At 42.2% G+C, this 21,486-nt stretch overlaps 1 protein-coding gene across 3 annotated transcripts in view; it reads right to left on the bottom strand.

Moving 5' to 3' along the window:
• Window positions 1-457: 457 nt before the first annotated feature.
• Window positions 458-21,486, bottom strand: part of rapgefl1 (Rap guanine nucleotide exchange factor (GEF)-like 1) — a 56,246-nt gene continuing 35,217 nt past the window's right edge. For all 3 annotated transcript variants that reach the window (XM_066642152.1, XM_066642151.1, XM_066642150.1), the window contains 13 exons: window positions 16,562-16,712; window positions 16,087-16,184; window positions 15,223-15,335; window positions 14,344-14,511; window positions 13,874-13,971; window positions 12,278-12,400; window positions 11,787-11,965; window positions 11,232-11,322; window positions 10,457-10,507; window positions 10,271-10,358; window positions 6,194-6,258; window positions 5,814-5,868; window positions 458-2,610 (listed from right to left, as the gene is read on the bottom strand). In XM_066642152.1, coding sequence (XP_066498249.1) covers window positions 2,486-2,610; window positions 5,814-5,868; window positions 6,194-6,258; window positions 10,271-10,358; window positions 10,457-10,507; window positions 11,232-11,322; window positions 11,787-11,965; window positions 12,278-12,400; window positions 13,874-13,971; window positions 14,344-14,511; window positions 15,223-15,335; window positions 16,087-16,184; window positions 16,562-16,712 — 1,405 coding nt within the window. In that variant the 3' untranslated portion in view covers window positions 458-2,485. The remainder of the gene's footprint in view (window positions 2,611-5,813; window positions 5,869-6,193; window positions 6,259-10,270; window positions 10,359-10,456; window positions 10,508-11,231; window positions 11,323-11,786; window positions 11,966-12,277; window positions 12,401-13,873; window positions 13,972-14,343; window positions 14,512-15,222; window positions 15,336-16,086; window positions 16,185-16,561; window positions 16,713-21,486) is intronic.

Below are 21,486 nucleotides of genomic sequence, written 5' to 3'. Positions count from 1 at the left end.
TCCGGGTGACTGTCTGTGAGGAGTGTGGTGTGTTCTCCCTGTGTCTGAGTGGGTTTCCTCCGGGTGACTGTCTGTGAGGAGTGTGGTGTGTTCTCCCTGTGTCTGCGTGGGTTTCCTCCGGGTGACTGTCTGTGAGGAGTGTGGTGCGTTCTCCCTGTGTCTGAGTGGGTTTCCTCCGGCTGCTCCGGTTTCCTCCCACAGTCCAAAAACACATGTTGGTAGGTTGATTGGCGACTCAAAAAAAAGTGGCCGAGTGTGTGAGTGAATGTGTGGGTTTCCTCCGGGTGACTCCGGAGGATGGATGGATTTTTCATGCAATCACATGGTGACACTGAAGTAAATGGCTGAATAGCACCCCCTAGCGATTAAATAGACTAAATGTGGGTGTTTCATGAGGTGCTTCACAACTAAATGATCTTTTTATGAAACACAGTTTGACTCATGATTTCATCAGAAGAGGCTTTATTTTAGATGCGTTTTTGTTTCAGGTGGAGAAGGGGTGGAGCAGCGCCTCCCTCTGTCCCACCCACCACCCCACCTCACTGGACATGTCTGAGTTTCAGAGGAGCGCACTGTAAACACGGACTTCTGTACAAAAACCAAAAACAACACCCAGAGATCGTAGTTTTACCCGCTTTTAAAAAAATTGAAACCAATATAATCCAACTAAACGAAGTACATGCTGTACAATTCATCGATCGCAGATAGAAAACCAAACATAACAAAAACAAAACAAACAAACAACCAAAGAAATGCAACAAAATCAGAAGTTATGTAAAAGTCATCCACTACGGATAGGAACCAAATCAAAACTGCAATGCAACAAAACCAAGAGGATACACTGTACAAGTTTTTTCATTGCGGACAGTAGACTCAGTCTCAATATTAGCTTTTAAAATGTACACATACAGTTTTTTCCTCAGATTTACAAAACAAATATTCTCCTTGAGTGTCCATCTCATAGCTCATACATAAAATAGAGTCTTCATATTTATTTAGCTATTTACACGGCATATGTACACTGAGGCTTTCCAGACCAGCCTCTGTCCCAGGAACAAATCCTGAGAGAGTCACATCCAAGACGAGCCACTTCACACGGTGTGGGCAGCAGCGGTCAGTTTGTCCCTGTGGCCATTCAAGACCAGTGTTGCCTTATAGCTTATGATGGCTTCGCTAAGGATTTTGGAGGAAATCACTGGATTAAATGTAATTCAGTGTAGATTAACAGGTTGAAAAACTTGTGCCTCCAATTATTTTTAACATAATTTAAAAACACCAGTTTTCAAACAGCTTCAGCTTCTTTCAATTTAAATTATTCATGACAAAAGCCAAAGATTAAAATGAAAAAAATAAAATAAAATACACTGAATTACACTGAATGTCAAAAATGTTTTCCTTTGCCCAGTTAGTTTCTGACAGTAATAATATACATGTGAACTCAGATTTAAAAAGTGTGTTGTAAACAGATCTCTTGTCCGCTGTGGGTTTTAAATTTTGTTAAATCAAGTCAGTTCATCACTGTATTATGGCTGAATGCAAACAAATCCTCACAGAAATTTCCATAAAATGATAGTAATACAGAAATACAGAAGCTGTTACTCCAGCGAAAACAGGAAACTTTGGATGTTGAGCAGGTTTCCAGAAGCTTTTAACCCACTGAAAGCATTTTTAACGGCAGGCTTTAATTTGAAGAGTTCAGCACTTGACTTGACTCTTAGTGCACAGATAAGTAACGTGAGAAGTCTAGGGCCTAGGCACTGACAGAGAACGCTGCATGAAAGAGCTGGTCTTGGATTTGGGACTGAATGGCTGAGAGACCGTCTGTCTGAAACAGAGCTGAGGGGTTGGTACAATAAGTGCCTGTGTTGGCTGAGTTGGAGGGTAAGAAAAAAAGGGCACAGGTTTAAGTCCGAGAGGTCAGATTGTCTTATGGTGTAGTGGGATTTTGGTGCGAGGTAAAAGAAGTGGATTCGAGGCGTAGTCCATGCCTCTGAAGCATTTGGAGGAAACGCAGGAAGTGGCAAGATTAGCTCTGATCTGCTCTGAATATGATTCACTTGATGGCAGTGCAAACTGGACAGAGCTCACTGATAGAACAAAAAAGCTAAAGATGCCAAAGAAAGAAGGTAAATGTGGGCAGACGTAGCCCAGAAATACAGAGCTACGCTCACTGGCGAAACACGATGGAAGGCTGCAGACAGATATCAACAGAGCGTGTGGAAATGTTAAATATGAAATGTGCTCTGTGACATTCAGCTCTGTCTAAATGTTTCCCAGAATCCAGCATGTGCCCAGAATAATAGCAGAATTCCTGCTATTCCTCCACCATTACTGAGTAAGAGCTGATCCAGCAGTCCAGCTGTCACGGAGCAGCAGAGACAGAGTGAACGGAGCTTGCAGACTGGTCAAAGTGCAGGTCAGGGGGTGGGGTTTATGTAGAGGAGGGTGGGGTTTGGAGGGTGTGGATACGTGAAGATACCCCGTGTTACATGTCTTTGGGCTCCAGCTTGCAGGACATTTCGAAGAGCAGGTTCTGATTGTCGATGACCTGCAGCTGCCGCACATACGCCTTTGTCTGGAGGTGAGATGGGGAGGGCTCTGCGTCCATGACTACAACAGACAGAGAAAGAGACAATGACTTAGATTTTTTAAACTTTTTTTTTTTACTAATTTGAAACCTGTGACATTAGAATTCATTCATTCATTAATTATCTAACGGTCAGAGTGGGTTCAGAGCCCACCCAGAACCACTGGGCATCAAGGCAGGGCCACACCCGGGACAGGGCACCAGTGCATTGCAGGATTCATTAATTATATTCATTCATTCATTATCTGTAACCCTTATCCAGTTCAGGGTCGCGGTGGGTCCAGAGTCTACCTGGAATCATTGGGTGCAATGCGGGAATACACCCTGGAGGGGGCGCCAGCAACACATTAATTATATGTTTAGCCTAAATAAGGCTTTTGTTGTTTTTAATTTTAAAACATATCCAATATGCACTGCTAATAATGTCTGGAATGTTATTCCTCTGATCCAGCAAATGAGCTAAAGATTTGAAAGTACTCCTAACATGAAATGAAAGACTTATGACCACCAGTAGGTGGTGCTATACTTCACTGCTCGGTCTCATCACATGGTGGAGCTATTGAAATCTATCTCTCTCTCTCTCTCTCACACACACACACACACACACACACGTCCAACTGACTGTAAGAGCTCAGTCCCCTTTTCTAAGACAGAGAATGGGCTGTGGTGGAGAGGAGTGTTGTAGAGAGCTATGAATAGCTACACATTGTCTTTCATCCTCTGAAAAAAGTACCTCTGCAAATCCAAATCTGCTTCAGTCCCAGTCTACGATGCACAGTCTCTCACATGAGATCTGGACTCACAAGCTACCACAGAAGCGATGTTTTTCTTCCATTTAATTTGTACATTTATATGCTACATTCCGCAATTGATCTCAGACGAGCATAAAATCTGTTCCCTACTTCACTGGTGGTCAGCAAGTGCCTATTGTAGAGGTGATTACAGAGCTATTACCTCCCACATCTAAGTCACATTTGAAAGTTCAAACCCATTGAGGGTGAGAACAGCTCATATGTGTCAAAGCGGTCTGAAATGTCAATGGCTAAAACCGGGGGCTTTTGACCAATCTAACAGATGCTCTGTGACTTCCTCGCATCAATAATGTGTCATCGGCTGATGTTTGAAGTGGGCTTGGATGGTGATTGATTCCAATCCCACAGAATGCCCACTTACATGCAGTCATGTATATTATAAAGACTGGAGTAATGCTTATTTCACTTGTAAATGTCTAAGATACTTAAGGGTTGCGGGGCGGCACGGTGGTGCAGCAGGTAGTGTCGCAGTCACACAGCTCCAGGGGCCTGGAAGTTCGATTCGAATCGATTCGGTTCGATTCCCGCTCCGGGTGACTGTCTGTGAGGAGTGTGGTGTGTTCTCCCTGTGTCTGCGTGGGTTTCCTCCGGGTGACTGTCTGTGAGGAGTGTGGTGTGTTCTCCCTGTGTCTGCGCGGGTTTCCTCCGGGTGACTGTCTGTGAGGAGTGTGGTGTGTTCTCCCTGTGTCTGCGTGGGTTTCCTCCGGGTGACTGTCTGTGAGGAGTGTGGTGTGTTCTCCCTGTGTCTGCGTGGGTTTCCTCCGGGTGACTGTCTGTGAGGAGTGTGGTGTGTTCTCCCTGTGTCTGCGTGGGTTTCCTCCGGGTGACTGTCTGTGAGGAGTGTGGTGTGTTCTCCCTGTGTCTGCGTGGGTTTCCTCCGGGTGACTGTCTGTGAGGAGTGTGGTGTGTTCACCCTGTGTCTGCGTGGGTTTCCTCCGGGTGACTGTCTGTGAGGAGTGTGGTGTGTTCTCCCTGTGTCTGCGTGGGTTTCCTCCGGGTGACTGTCTGTGAGGAGTGTGGTGTGTTCTCCCTGTGTCTGCGTGGGTTTCCTCCGGGTGACTGTCTGTGAGGAGTGTGGTGTGTTCTCCCTGTGTCTGCGTGGGTTTCCTCCGGGTGACTGTCTGTGAGGAGTGTGGTGTGTTCTCCCTGTGTCTGCGTGGGTTTCCTCCGGGTGACTGTCTGTGAGGAGTTGGTGTGTTCTCCCTGTGTCTGTGTGGGTTTCCCCCGGGTGCTCCAAAAAACACACGTTGGTAGGTTGATTGGCGACTCAAAAGTGACCGTGTGTGTTGCCCTGTGAAGGACTGGTACCCCCTCCAGGGTGTTTTCCTGCCTTGCACCCAGTGATTCCAGGTAGGCTCTGGACCCACCATGACCCTGAACTGGATAAGGGTTACAGATAATGGATGGATGGATGGACTTAAGGGTCACCTCACAGTCTTTTTTCCAAAACAGTAGAATTACTGCACATTGAGGTTTAAAACCAGAAAAAGCCCACTATTTTTGTAATAAGTTTTATTACATTTATAGACTTCAGTGTCTGAATTACTGTGTTTCCTTCCTGTGAATTGCTGACCAAACAAACCTGAATAGACTGCAGTTCACAGATCTAAATCAACTGTAGGCTGAAAGTAGCCACCTTAGACATCAACTGTCTGGACCAGAAAAGCTCTTCTGGACTGGATTACGTAGCATTTATTCAAATCACCTGAACTAGCGGCTGTCCCGACGAGCCTTGTGTTTCAGCACATGCTTTAAGACAGATATCTACAGCCTCAGAATCATGAGAGGACCTCCATGGACATATTATCAAAGGATTCATGGGCACAGACAACCGGTTCTAACATTTCTGCCAGTGGTGATGCCACGGTTGCCATGGTGCAACTGATGTTGTTTTTTGATTGGTGTGATTTCAAACAGTGACATGGGAGAAGGAAATAAAGGTATTAGAAGCCACAGCGCTGCTTCAGATGCAAATTGCCCTTTCAGATGTATTTGAGAAAAGCTTCCTGTTACTAACGTGTATTATTAAGGCCTCTCTTCTGCAAGTCTGCAATGAGTAACTGAAAATATGGCATCAGATGAGTGATAGCTCACATTTACACGTGCTTGCTAATGTATTAACTACGAATATGGTATGTGTGTGTGTTTGTGTGCGTCTGTGTTTTGAAGCGCTGCCTTAAGTTTTTCTGGCCCTGAGGGTTGTGCTGTTCAAAACAGATGGGATGTGGCAGGGTGGAGCAGAGCTCCTTCAAAATTAATCCATTCAGACAGGTGTGTGTATAAATGTGTGTGTGTGTGAGTGTACAGGTGTGTAGTACATATTTTGGTGGGTGCGGTAACTTTTTGAAGTAATTCTTTCTGACAGGTTTGTATCTGTTTCTGCTGTGTGTGTGTGTGTGTGTGTGTCATCCTACCTAGTGGAGTACTCCTGTACCGCCTGATGCTCCGCACCATCTCTGCCACTTTGTGCTTAGAAAAATAAAAATAGAAAAACAGTCAGGACACTGGACACTCTCGTGAAAGTATGATGTGTTCATGTTTGACACATTGCGCTGGTTTTGAGAAATCATGAGCAATCAGCATTAAAGAGAAGGGAAATGGGTTTGACAAGATTTGCCAAGATATGAGATATAAAATCTACATTTTTAAAGTGCAATGTCAAAACTGAGCCAAGAAGATTGGAGTCAAATTCAGATGAAGATTTAATTATCCATTTACACGACCACGTCATGTTTAAATATACTATTATAATATACTAATGTGTGTGTGTGCGCAAACTGGACTTGGCACTCACCATCTTCTCAAAATTAACCAGCTCCCCATGGAAGGTCTTACAACTCTCGTGAAGGAAGGTCAGGTCTACAGAGAGAAAAGAGGGATTACAGATAAAGGAATAGTTATGTAATAACATGTCAGCACTTGCTTAGCAGGGTGCCTGCTCCCCTGCAGAGCATAAGTATGGCACTCACACACCAGATGAAAATAAAAAAGGGAGGGGGGAGCGAGGACACAGGGCAAGTTTGATGGCTGCAGGGAGACTCAGCATGAATGTCTCTTCAGCATGAATATGTTATTCCGCTGCAGAAGTGAAAAGAGGAAGGAGCGATAGAACACGTCAAGACCAGGCACTGCGTGCCATCATCCGGAAGACTCTGAATACAGGTGCTTCATTAGAGAGAGAGAGAGAGAGAGAGAGAGAGAGAGAGAGGGGAGAGAGGGAGAGAAAGAGAGAGAGAGGGGAAAAGAGAGAGAGAAAGAAAGAGAGCGCGAGAGAAAGAGAGCAAGAGAACAAGAGAGAGAAAGAGAAAGAAAGAGACAGAGAAAGAGAGAGAGAGCGAGAGAAAGAGAGAGAGAGCAAGAGAATGAGAGAGAGAGAGAGAGAAAGAGAGAGAGAAAGAGAGAAATAGAGAGAGAGAGAGAGAGAGAGAGAGAGAAAAAGAGAGAGACTGACCAAAAGGTTGTCCAAGCTATATTTGATCTCATGACCCTGCAAGGCCAGAGGCAGTAAACAAGTTTAAAAATGCAACAGTGAGTCACAAAAACAACGCCAGCACGTTCCCAAAAGACAAAAATATCTGGAACAGCCACCAATAGTTATTCAGCAGTGTATGAGGCTGACTGCACAAGAGTTCAGAAAGTTTTCAAAGGAAAACTGACGGTGCACAGTTTCACAGAGACCTGCACCGCTCTTGAGTGTATAACACATAGTATAAATGTAGAGTGAGTTTACGAGTACCTAAATTGTACACATAGTTCCTCAAATTAAATACTCCAACCCAATCACAGTGAAACCCAATACAGTCATCAGGACCCATCTTGGACTGGGTAGCCTTGATGCCACCAAGTTGATCCAGAACTTGAGCTTTTTCAATAAAATGAACACAAACACATTCCCCCACAGCTTTCTCTTGCTGCTCATTGCCTTCTGTTATGTAACAAGGAATAAGGAAGACTGCTGTACACCAACACCATTTTTCTCCATCTGCACTCCCTCACACTCCTTCAGATCAATCTGTTACATTACAGCCATCCCCCTGAGAAACACCTTCAATCTCAACATGGCTTTAGGGGCTGAATGCGCTGGAAGGCAGTGTCTTTATAGAGATGAGTGACATAAATGTTTTGCTTACTCTCATTGGTTCTGTGGCAGATCTGACATCACTTAAGTCAGATTTATTCCCACCCAAATAAATTCAAAAAGAAGAACACAGCAGAAAAGTTCTTAAAAATATATAATACTATAATATAATATGAATGTGAAAGGTGCCACGGTGGCGCAGCAGGTTAGTGTCGCAGTCACACAGCTCCAGGGACCTGGAGGTTGTGGGTTCGAACCCTGCTCCGGGTGACTGTCTGTGAGGAGTGTGGTGTGTTCTCTCTGTGTGGGTTTCCTCTGGGTGACTGTCTGTGAGGAGTGTGGTGTGTTCTCCCTGTGTCTACGTGGGTTTCCTCCGGGTGCTCTGGTTTCCTCCAACAGTTCAAAAACACACATTGGTAGGTTCATTGGTGACTCAAATGTGTCCGTAGGTGTGAGAGAGTGTGTGTTGCCCTGTGAAGGACTGGCGCCCCCTCCAGGGTGTGTTCCTGCCTTGTGCCCAATGATTCCAGGTAGACTCTGGACCCACCATGACCCTGAACTGGATAAGGGTTACAGATAATGAATGAATGAATAAATGAATATGAAAAACAGCAAAAGCCAGCATCGTTCTCTGTGCCACTTTAAAACATTCAGATAATTGTTAAAGAATTAATTGTATTGTATTAATTGTAAAGAATTATAATTTTTTAATTATATTTAAAAAAAAAAAAACATGTGCATAGCAAATGTTGCAGCAGTCTCCATATTAAACCCAGTATAATGTCAGAGTCAGACACAGTGCTGTTGTCAGCGCTGAAAAGCTCTGATTAAAGTTTGATGCTAGAACTGTACTGACAGCCTTCTGGAGAAGAGTCAGAAGGAGCTGAGGGGGAGGTGAACCAAGGCAGAGAGAGAATGTAAATGGAAAACATTAAAAACAATCTTGTCACATCCTAAAAAGTAGAAAGAAAGAAAAAAGAAAGCGATATGGTTTGATTGATGTAAAAAATGGAAGTGCGGTGGTGTGAAGGTCGGTATAAAAGAGGAACATAAAGCAGAGAAGATTTGGCATAAAATTCAAGGAATGGAAACAAGGCACCAAAAAAGGGTGATGTATAAATGTCATCTGTCAATATGGTATTGCACAAAGGGTGTGCCTATCAAATCATAGTGTAAAAAGTAAACACAGCCAACAGAAAGGTTTGTGTGTGTGTGTGTGTGTGTGAGAGAGAGAGAAAGTGGCTAGTCATGTTACAGTGGAATGTGTGGCATTATATTTCTCATTTATTTGTTAGTGTTGTAGATTTTGTTTGACAGTATTGGCGTTAGTATCATCAGTACTGTAAGTAAAACCGTTTCTCTACAAAGCAAAATTTCACAACTCATACAGCGGAATTTCCCACTTAACCGAGAAAAGGTTTGACAAGTAACAGAATTGTTTATGGTTTGAAAGTCAGAAAGTTGTAATTAGTAGTTTTAACATTTTATTAACTATATTATTTTCATTCATTCATTCATTCATTATCTGTAAGCGCAGGTTAGTTCAGTGTCGTGGTGGGTCCAGAGCCTACCTGGAATCATTGGGCGCAAGGCGGAAATACACCCTGGAGGGGACAACAGTCCTTCACAGGACAACACACACACACACATTCACTCACACACTCACACCTACGGACACATTTGAGTCACCAATCCACCTACCAACGTGTGTTTTTGAACTGTGGGAGGAAACCCATGCAGACACAGAGAGAACACACCACACTCCTCACAGACTGTCACCCAGAGGAAACCCACACAGACACAGGGAGAACACACCACACTCCTCACAGTCAGTCACCCGGAGGAAACCCACACAGACACAGGGAGAACACACCACACTCCTCACAGACAGTCCTTCACAGGGCGACACACACACACACACACACACACACATTCACTCACACCTACGGACACTTTTGAGTCACCAATCCACCTACCAACGTGTTTTTGGACTGTGGGAGGAAACCGGAGCACCCGGAGGATACCCACGCAGACACAGGGAGAACACACCAACTCCTCACAGACAGTCACCCAGAATAGGAATCGAACCCACAACCTCCAGGTCCCTGGAGCTGTGTGACTGTGACACTACCTGCTGCGCCACTGTGGCGCCCTTGGCCTATATTATTTTAATTATTATATTTATTTATATTACAACATTTATCGTTGTAATTATGAAACACAACAATAAAAATCAAAACATCAAATATCTCTCTAAAAATTATAAGAAGACAAGATGTCCCCAGATTTTCATTAGTCAGTAGAAATGGCAGCCTGCATGTAGCATTGTGAACAGAAGGGACAGTGTGTGTGTGTGTGCTGCCGTAATAGAGGCCGCTATGAGAAGAAACGTGGGGGACAGAATGTTTGTTAGGCCAGCAGGGAGGGCATCCAGGCTCCTGCCTGTGCAGTGAGTGGAGAACAGAAGGGTGTTGATTAGCCTAGTGGGGCCTTTTAGCCTGCTTTATAATCAGGCAACAGCAGGACTGCCGCAGCAGGAGTGGGCATTATGGGAACACATCTGTACGGCAGCTGCACATAGAACACTGCAGCAGGTTTAGAGTTGGCAGGCTATTGCATTTTGTGCACATTTACAGTTAATTTAATTGTATGGTGCACAGTACATGCACAGTATGGACGTGTTACGCAACATGTGGCTAAAATTAAAAGATAAGTGTAAAGAAAAACAAAAAAGGGGGTGGGGGGAGTTTTGCAAAAATGTACCTTCAGAAAAATAATGTTTTGAAGGCTCACCTTTCAGCAGCAGTGGAGTAAATGGGATAAGCGGGGCCCTCAGACTGGCTAACAGGTCCCTGTATGACTTGTGGTTCCTGGAGGGGTCCTGAGCCACAAAGACACAAACACTCAAAGTTAGAAAAAGGCTGATTTCAAGTCAGTTTTGAGTGAATATTTTGATCTATGACGACCCAAAAAACTTACTGCAAGGCTCTCAAACTGCTGGAACTGTTTCCGAAACTTTCCTGGCAAGCCCTGAAAAAAAAAAATATTTAATTAAAAGAAAAAAAAGGAAAAGTGTAAAATGAAAAAAATTTTTTTAAAAAAGTGTATGTAATGCGAGCTGTAGTTAGAGAGATGAAGGAAAATGTCAGTTGGCATTAAAATGGAAAGGTGGGTTTGGGAAGTGTTTCCTTTTGAAAGGTGCTGCTTAGTCAGTTCCGTCGCTATGACAACAGCTAATAGGCCTCTGCCAGGAATAACACTCAGCTCTTACCAAATGAAAAGAGGGAAAACAGTGTGTGTGTGTGTGTGTGCTCATGTGTCTATTCAAGCAAGTGAGACAAAATGAGTGTGAGAGACAGCTGGTGTGTGAGAGCAATAGAGAACAAGAGAGTGAGAGAACCATAGGCAGAGAGAGAGAGAGAGAGAGAGAGAGAGCGAGAGAGAAAGAGAGAGACAGAAGGCACCGTGAGAGCAATGAGAGCAAGAGTGTGACAGAACCAGAAAGAGAGGGAATGATCTATGAGAGCAAAAGAAAAAACAGTGAGAGAACCAGAGATAAGGAACTGTGAGAAACAGAGAGTGTAAGAAAACCAGGAAGAGATAAGGAACATTTAGAGCATGAGAGAGAAAAAAGGGAGAACCGCAGAAAGAGAAAACTGAGAGAGCAATAAAGAGATGTAGATGTAGAAAGTGATAGAAATGGACAGCAACAAGAGGGGGAGAGAAAAGTAAGAGAGAGAAAAACAGAACTGACCTCCCAGGTAAGGCGTAGGCGGCTAACTGCAGGATTGTCCAGTCCCAGAACGATGGCAAGAAAAGACAGCAGGTCCTGCTGCTGCTTACACCTACAACATATCCAGCACAATGAAGTTATCATATAACAAACACCTAATAATATTAACAGACCTCAACAGCATACCGATTATTAAGGAAAATATTGTTACTGAAATTGGAAGACTAATGAATTAATTGTGGATATATATATGTGGTTTTTATAACATCCAAGTTACACTCTAAATTCTTTACCAACACCAAAGTTAAAATTTCCCCCGTTTCCTTTTAAAATAAACTAATAAAGTCAGTTAAATCTGATGATATTTTCAAGTGAACACCATGGTGGCACCAAAAGTAGTTACAGCTAGTTCACTATAAAACAGGGTTATACTAATGATTTTAGCCCTGATCAGTTACTCCAAATTAGCCACTAAAACGTTGCTTTAATGTCTATCAACAGTCAAATTTGCTAAACAAACCCACCAATACGCAAATGCATGCACCTGTAAACACATATACACACACACACACTCACAGAGCTGCTATCTTGATGAACTTGCGCAACAGCTGCACTCTCTTTGGCAGTGACTGGCACTGCAGGATCTCGGTGGCCACCCAGTGCTGCACCTCACTGCATCGCTGCAATACCAGCTCCAGGTTGAGGGGGCGCCAGCGTGCTTGTTCCCCATGGAACACGTAACACACAAACTCCACCTGTTCAAACATCCAGCCAACAGCCGAGAACACAAAGATACAGTCAGCACATGTAGTGACTTTCCTTCTTTGTGGCTTGTGTTTTAGAGAAATCTAACAGTGAGAGCAACAATCAAATAGACATTAATAAAAGTTACTAAGATTAAAAAAATTAAGAAAAAGTAGAAAGATAAAGAAAGAGAGATATAGACTAACAGAAGTCAAAAAAAGAGAAAAAAAGTTGGTGGGGCTTTGAAAGAGGTCAAAATACTTAGCGGTAGGGAAAAGACTAATGATTAGTGTCCATTGATTTTATTTTTTTTATTTTCTGACCTCATGCACACAGCTGAATAACTCCCAGTCGAAGACCACCAGTTGATTAGCTACTTCCTCTGCACTCATGTCATGAAGCTTGCTGTCTCCAGGTGACCAGTGGATTTCCTCAGGGAGGGGCATCTAATGGAAGCACATACAGAAATTGTTAGCAGCATAGCAATCACTCACTGACTGATGGATAATCAACGTGAACGTGTTGAGAGAACACCACAGCACATTTCAAGCCTTTTTTTTTTCGAACAATAGCAGAGACAAACATAAATTAAGTATCAGATTCTTTACCACTAAGCTCCATTTGAACCTCCGTCCATTAAAGGGAACGTTTATGATTGTGGGAAACAGTTCTATCTGGTTTGTTTACATTCAGAAGCTCCACATCTTTTAAGGTGGAACGTAGCATTCTGTTTACTTTTATGCAGTTAGCAGTCTCCAGAATTTAGAGTGGGTTCCTACTCAAATCTAAACCACAAAAATAAGTGATTATTACCCACCTATAGAGCATTAATGAAGCATTATCATCATCTCTTTTAATGTGTTTCAAAGTTTGGAGCTGTCTTTGCCATTTCTCTTCCCTGGAGCAAGTCTAGCCATTTAGATTTTTTACTCGTTTAATAACACTGGGGCTTCGTAAACACATTAGACCAGTTCCCAGCTTTAAAACAGACTGAAGAGTCAGCAAATGGTGAGGAAACTTCTTCTGAATTTTATTAAAAGCAGAGGTGGATAGAGTAGTCATAAATTGTACGCAAGTATTGTTACTTTAGACTCAAGCAAAAGTAAACAGTAGTCACCCAGTTTAAGTAAGAGTAAAAAGTACTAAGTGAAAAAACTACTCAAGCACGGAGTAACTTCTTTGTTTAATAATCAAATTAGAGAATATCTCTTAGAGTATCTCTTAAACAACTAAAACAATAATAAATTAAATCTTTAACATAGATTCCCTAAATTATATTCAGACACAGTAACTTAATAACACAACAATGGGCTCAGTAGGTAGAGGTTACACAGAATAAGAACAAGAAGAAAAATGCAGTCCGTACATAAGTTTACATAACCACTAAACTGTGTGTGTGCTGTGTGTGTGTCTAGTTCTGTGTATTTACATGTTCATTAACAAAACAGTGGGCTCAATAGGCAGAGATTACAAAGAACAACAAGAACAAGGCAGTCTGCACATAAACCATAATCTCTGTGTCTGTGTGTGTGTGTTTGCATGTTCACTCCGTGAAGTAACTATTCAGCTTTAACAGCAGTGGGCTCTCAAGCTATGTTTGATTTGTGAAATGGAGTCAATCGTCGCTAGTGGCTACATTTGATTGGTGAGACGCTGTTGGAAGTCTCGACAAAACAAATCAAACCAAAGAGATTGCGCATTGAACAGATCGGTAAAGATAAGTAGCGATAAACAGCGAGCAGAATGTAGCTCAATGTAAAGGAGTAAAAGCAGTCTTAGTTTATTAGCTACATTAGCACGTGGTCTGAGTTTAACATCTGCATTTTACCAACAGACCAAAATAATGGGAGCAAATTTATTTTGTTGTTAGGGCTGTGCTACATACCCCTGAGCATGTCCATCACCCATAGTGTACTCACCAGGCTCTCTAGCTCTGCAGGCTCACAGGCAAACAGGTGGGTGTTTACGCCCAGGGTGGTGAAGACGGCCTCATCGCTGGGACGGAACACGGCCTTCTCTGCGTCCAAACACAAATTGCACTGATATGTTAGTGTGACATTCAACTACGCAAGCCTAAACACCCCCATGTCTCCTGTCAGTGCTCCACTGCCTGCAATTTATTTCATTTATACATAAATATTCTATGCTAAAAATAACACTACAGGGATCCTAAGACATTACTCCTGAAGACGTATAAAGAATAAAGAAGACCCTTAAATATTTCCATGTTGCTCAATTTTCAATGTTAAGACTGACTAGCTGCAGATGACTCTGAAATGAATATGCAAGTTATGTATTCATGAGACTGAGCTCACATATTGGCTCTGGCTAATTCACAGGAATATGGTGTATTTGTTGAAGTTTATGCATGTGTATCTGTCTGAATCACCTCCAGAAGACGTGACCGCCACCAATATGAGGTTAGCAGGCTGGGTGGGTTGATCCTCGCTGTACTGCAACTTCTCCCGCACCAGAGCCAGAATCTCTCCCACGCGGCAAGACAAACGGCTGCGGATGGTCACATATGAGTGATCTGGTGTGTACACCCTGCAGAAGACTAGAAAGGATGCATTTACATTAAACCTTAGAAATCCCTATTATAAGCAATTACAAGAAAGGCATGTTGCAATTTAATATTGAGGATTTCTAAATGGGAACAAATAAAGAATCTGTCAAAGATGTGATTTTAGATTTTTACTTTATACTATATTACATAAAAAAGAATAAAGCATGTATTAATTACATTTAAACCCTTGATATATAAATGACTACTCTTTGAAATATACTGCACTGGGTCAGCGAGGGCACTGAGGTCACAACCTATTTCCTATTTTGGAATTAACTATTGATTAAAGTTTGAAAAAGATCGTGGCTTGATTCATTGCTCCGATAATGTCCGATTGATTCATTAGGAAGGAGGAATAACAATTTGTGCAAACCCACATGACCTCACTTCTGTAATATATCACTGATCAGATTTAACCATAATATAATAACCAGAGATTAACTTCCCATTCATGATTTAGAATAAATTAGGAATATAAAATATTGCATCAAAGTTTCTTTCTTGGTACAAAATATAAATGTAGCTTGAACAGTGATTTGAATGACTGTTGTTAAATCACACACAATATGGCTATGAGTGCTAATTTGTGGTAAAACAATATTTACACTGATTTGTACCCATCAACCTTTCTGATATTCATGTTAGATATCTCAGTATGAATCACTATAGCCTTAGATGCTTCCAAATGGGGTCAGAACTTACTCTCGTCTGAGCCACGAAAGGCCTCACGAGGCTGCAGGCAGGCATCAATGCGTCTGAAATGGCGAAAGAGTGGACGCACCTGCTTCTTCCTACTCTCCTTGTCCTCCTCCGCACTGTAGACAGAGAAGAGGGAAGCAGCCGGGCAGTTAGGCAGAGGCTGCACAATATGTGAGCGCACACACACAAATGGTTTACACTGCAGAGTCATGAAGACGAAGCATAGAAAAGAAAGACCCAAAAAGAAAATGAATCGGAACCATACCCTTATGATTTTAAAGCACCTAACAAGCATTGAACATGTTGTAGCTCCTCAGTACTCAGAAACCGTACCAGAAAATCTTAACATCTCATATTGTTTGACTGGTTTTAACACATTTTAAAACGACTTACAAAATGCATCAGGCGTTTATGAATCTGAACTCCAGTTAAAGAAATATAGGATTTAGAGGCTTCATTAGATGGCAGAGGAGATTTAACGACTCATTACAAGCAAAATCACATAAGGAAAGCATCAGTTGCCGGATGCCAAAATTTCCCCAATTAACCACTTCACAGAGCCATGGTTTGCACTTCATAATGAGTTACAATATGTCCTGTTATTAGATTTATAGCTTGCTACCATTTTGCACTGAAAGGACCTAGGGACACATGAGGGAGTGTTCTCTTTGTAATTCTCTTTAGATCCAACCTCTTCAGGGCCTGAGGGAAGCTCATAAAGTTGGATTCAGAGGTTAACAAGCTAAATTTGGTTTTTGGGTTTTAATGAAATCCATACTGTGGTATGTTCCCCAGGTGTAATAATATAACGTCTGTCTTTCATCTAACTATCAGAGGTGGATCACGTTCTCCTTTTAGGGAACTCACGGGTTATGAAGGATCTCGGTCCAGCGTTGGAGCTTCAGGACGTCCTCCACTAGCTCAGGGAAGCGGCTGAGCTCTTGTACAGCGCAAAGGTACAGGTCCTGTGATGTGAGTAAACATAATTAGGAAAACAAATCACTCATATTGCTTCAGTTTGGACAAAGATTTTGGACTTGCTCATTTAGTGACAAATATTCTGGCTTCATAATGGTGGCAACATTCTTTTGTCTGATTTTATATATAACAATGTCATTCAGCAACTGTCTAGTAATATCTAAGTCTATGATTAATGGGTCCTCATAACCTGGACACAGAAGAATCTGTATGTTTGCTGGAGCAGAGGTGGATTTGGAAATGCTCTGTAATGCAATTCCTACCTAATACACGTTCAGCTGAATCAGTCCGTTAGAAAGGCACCCTGATAGACTCCTGTTAGGATCAACATCTGATAGATATGTGGGTGCATGTGTGTGTATACCTTTGGAAAGCTGTTGGACCTGTCCCCTTCCTCCTGGAGCAGTTCTCTGTACGTGTCCAGGTAGCGGAAGGCCACGCTCAGCACTGCCTGCTTCCTCTCCACTCCGTCCCAGCTGTGCCAACCCTCTCCCTGCCTGCCCTCTGACCCAAACCTGAGTACACTGTTAAGGAACACAAGTCTCATACCTACACTGTGACAAGTGCTTTACTAATATAAACATGTCCTGTAGTCAACATTTGGATTTTATGCCAAATACACCACATCTACCATGTTATATTAATGATTACTCACATTTCCTCAGAAATTCTATTAAAAAAAATAAATGAACCATTCACACCAGCACACGTCTTCAACCTTCACACCAAAGAAGGAGCCAAACCTACTAGCACAACGTAAATAAATATACACAAATGATATAATGTAAATATTAACTGAATGTGTACTGACAAGGGGTAAAGCAGAAAGAGTCAAGACCAAAACAGTCAAATTTTTGCTCACAACATATCTACTATATGTAGAAAAATTAATTTATTTACTGTAATTATATACATAGTTTTAGGCATAGAAACTCATTAGCAGCACGTTTCTGATCACCTAACATAGACACCAGGATGGAAAAACACCAACTGTAACATGTGTCCAGCAAGTCTGCATAATTACAACCCTTAAGAAGTGGTGAAGCCAAAGGAACACACCCAGCATGTCTAGACACACTCTGTGCCTCCTCTCAGTTTGTTATTAACTGAGCTTTTCTCTATAGAACTGTGCAGCACTCATTGTACAACAGATGCCACAGGTGTATAAAATCAAGCACTTAGCCATCCAGTAAGTGTTTACAAACAGTTATATAAGAATTTGTTGTTCTAAAGAGCTCAATGAATTTGCCACCATTGCAAAAAATCAGTTCGTGAAATTTCTTCCCTCATATATATTCCACAATCATCTATGAGTGGACTGACTGAAAAGTGGTAGATTTTAGGAACCACAGTAACTCGGCCACAGTGACAGACTATGAACATTAGGGTGGTGTTTAAAAAAAAAAGTTACTAACGCTGTGCTGACACCATTACTGCAGAGATCCAAGCTTCCTCTGGCATTAACTTCAGCACCAAAACTGTGCCAGGAGCTACATAACATGGGTTCCCATTGCTGAGCGGTAGCACACACTCCCACTGGACACTGGAGCACTGTAAATGTCTTCTGTGTAGTCAAAAGTCATGCTTATCTATCTGTCAGTCTGATGGACAAGTCTGGGTTTGGCAAATGCCAGGAGAATGTTACTTCCTTGACTGCCTTGTGCCAACTGAAAAACTCCTGTACAACATTAACCAAAGTTAGCAACAGTTTCCCAGACGCACTAGCACTGCACGTAATGTGCACTCCCCAATGCCCCTCAAAATCAGAGGAGGTGAAATCAGGACAGGGAAGTGAGACTGGGTATCACACAGAGTTCCTGAAGACTAAAGTAAGCTAACTATGGGCTAATGTAACTGATGCTGAAACTCTTGTAAACGCATGCCATTAAGTGTGGCTGAAGAAATGTGCTGGTTTGGTCATTTAATTTTTAGCGACAAACAAGACATCTCATGCAAAAAAATAAATAAATAAAAAATGCATTCCAAGAAGAATTACAAACTCACTGCTCCTTAAACCGTGCAGGAGCGCTGCACTGTTGTTCCTGTTTAAACGGTAGTGTAATTATATTCAAGTGCTTTTATCCCCCACCTTGAATGGTTTACAGTCAAATGCATTTTTCTTTGCGCTCTAGAAGCTATATGAAGTAAACATGCCACTTAAAAAGGGACCTCAATTTTGTATTTGTATTTCCACAAACAACAAATTCTAGGTTTATGATAAAACCTAATACAAATGATAACTATATTCATATATCATGATGACTTTTACAGATTTACATAAGGCAAACAGGAAAAAAAGACTGAAATGTTTATTCTTCATTTAGGTTCATTACATTTATGTACTAACATTTGAAGTTAGTACATATGCTGCTTATGTTGTGTTGTTCAATATAAAATTGGTGAATTAATTTCAGTTTGGGCAGCACGGCGGTGCAGCAGGTAGTGTCGCAGTCACACAGCTCCAGGGACCTGGAGGTTGTGGGTTCGATTCCCGCTCCGGGTGACTGTCTGTGAGGAATTGGTGTGTTCTCTCTGTGTCTGCGTGTGTTTCCTCCGGGTGACTGTCTGTGAGGAGTTGGTGTGTTCTCTCTGTGTCTGCGTGGGTTTCCTCCGGGTGACTGTCTGTGTGGTGTGTTCTCCCTGTGTCCGAGTGGGGTTTCCTCCGGGTGACTGTGAGGAGTGTGGTGTTTCCTCCCACAGTCCAAAAACTGTGGATTGTAATAATATTGTTCCATATATCTCAAAGAAACACAAAATATTTATGTAGAAATTACTGAAAAATATGTAAATGTAACGATAGATAGATAGATAGATAGATAGATAGATAGATAGATAGATAGATAGATAGATAGATAGATAGATAGATAGATAGAGTTGTTCATGCAGGAAGGAAGCTAAATTCTGGCTGGTCTGAAATGTATTCGCCTTGCTTCTCTCAGTGCTTCTCCTCTGATCTATTTAAAGAGTCCCTTCCTAACACCCCATCCACATTTGAAAGCACTATTCCTGTTCAAAATGGCCAGGCAGTGCACATGCATGAGCTGCCTTTGATGACATTCCACATCTAGTAACACTATATTTATGGCCTCTGTAACTTCTGTGCTAGAGTACAAACATGAACCTGAGCCAGTGGGCAGTTGCTGTGCTGCACTAGTGTTAATGTTAACTCCTGCCAACCCCCCTGGCCTCCTTGGTAGGCTGTGGCAGGCCAGCTCTATGTCAGCCTTGGGCTTTGATCTCTCAGTCACTGACTGTAAAAGTGTGTAAGTGTGTGTGTGTTGAGCTGAAAGAGCCATCAGAGCTAAGTAAAAAGAAGGTACTTATATATATATATATATATAATCCAATCAGTGGTGGCTGGAGGAAAGTGGGCCAAGGGGTTTTCCCTTTGTCTTTGGCCACAGCAGGAAGCAGACATGTTCTCACAACAAAAGATCTGATTAGTGCTGGATTATGGCCAGCAGTCACTGACCTGGAGAGAGGCGTGGCTGAGGTGAGATAAGGGAGGGAAAAGGAATGCATTGAATGCTGTTTACTCATCGTGTATTTGCCTGTTGTTGTTGTTTTTTGGGACTGAACATAGCTCCACACCCAAGGTCAGACAGATCAGTAGAATATTTCATTCCTTTCCGCACCGTCAAGTTCTCACTACAGAACCGTGATCACTGATGTAGCCTGAATATTTTACAAACAGCAAGTTTGTGCTGGATGTCTTCTTTGTGTTGTGTAGACAAGTCTTTCTGGCCAATCGATGCTATGTAATGTTTACATGTCAAGTTAAGGCAAGCAGAAATTTAATAAGTGCCCAGTTCCAAGTACCAAATTTGCAAAGTGGAAAAGCAAAAGAGCAGATAAGAGGTGAATGGAATACAGTAGGTCCATGCAGTGGAAAAGCGCCATAACATAATGTGGTTACCATGGTGATCCCCCTCACTGACGTGGTCTTCTTGGCGTCATGGATATATTCTATCACTGTATGAAATAAGACTCTCTCTCTATTAGTTAAACACTACCTAATGAGGAAACCAATTTATATTTGATTTTATATTAATATTTACATTAAGATAAATCTGGCTTAACATTTTTTAAATATGTTTTTAAAAAATGCTAGCTGTCTGGGATGTCTGTGTGCTGAAAAATATTCTGGGGTTCGTACTTAATCTTGATTCTTTAAATAAGAAAAAATAAATAAATTTGCTCGGACCAAGGTACACAATACTATTGCAGCCAATGAGCAACCGGGGGTGTTCCTTGGAACCGCAAGCCCAGTGTGATGTGGGGCACTGATGGAAGTATATATTAACTGTCATTCTTTTTTAATTTATAATTATTTAACAGCCACCTACAGATTTTTACACCTCGTTTCTAAAGTCATGCCTGCACCAGAATCGTCACCCACACACATACACACACTTAGGGCCCTGGAAAAAAAAAAAAAGATGGGGCACAGACATGCCACATTAGGGGCAGTGAGGCATGCAGGCCTCCCTAGGCATGGCTTTGTGCTCTGAGAGCAGACGAGCCCCCAGACACTCTGAGGCTTCACTGCCGAGACTCCTCACACTGAGAATGTAGGTCATGTAGAGAGAGCAGGGCACTGAGTACATTACTGAGGGGTGTCTTCTTTTCATACACATGAAAAGACAACAAAAGTTAACCCTCACAGGTCCCCCATGGCTTAAATGCCTGGAAATTTCTCCCCCTCCCCTCGATGTCAAGGCTGTGTTTGACTGAAATTTAGTAAACTGTTGTGTATAGTCATGTTAGGAGCTGAGAAAATCCATCAAAATCAAAACAGATGGAAAATGCCAGTAGAGAACACTGAATCAAGCCTGTCAATACAGAACTTAAATCTGTTGACAATGTGTTGAAAATCACCAATATATTTAACTTATTTCTACAGACAATCAAGACGGATGATTTATTGAAGTGCAGCTTAAAATTCTCTAATATAAAGGAAGCAATTATTATGTTTAATTTAATAGATTTATGTTATAAACTAGGATGGTACGGTTGTGCGTTGTGCGGCAGGTTAGTGTCGCAGTCACACAGCTCCAGGGACCTAGAGGTTGTGGGTTCGATTCCCGCTTCGGGTGACTGTCTGTGAGGAGTTGGTGTGTTCTCTCTGTGGGTTTCCTCCGGGTGCTCCGGTTTCCTCCCACAGTCCAAAAACACACGTTGGTAGGTGGATTGGCGACTCAAAAGTGTCCGTAGGAGTGTGTGTGTTGCCCTGTGAAGGACTGGCGCCCCCTCCAGGGTGTATTCCCGCCTTGCGCCCAATGATTCCAG

Source organism: Hoplias malabaricus, chromosome 13 (assembly GCF_029633855.1).
Source record: "Hoplias malabaricus isolate fHopMal1 chromosome 13, fHopMal1.hap1, whole genome shotgun sequence".
Taxonomy (NCBI): domain Eukaryota; kingdom Metazoa; phylum Chordata; class Actinopteri; order Characiformes; family Erythrinidae; genus Hoplias; species Hoplias malabaricus.
This window is presented reverse-complemented; position numbering and strand designations above follow the sequence as displayed.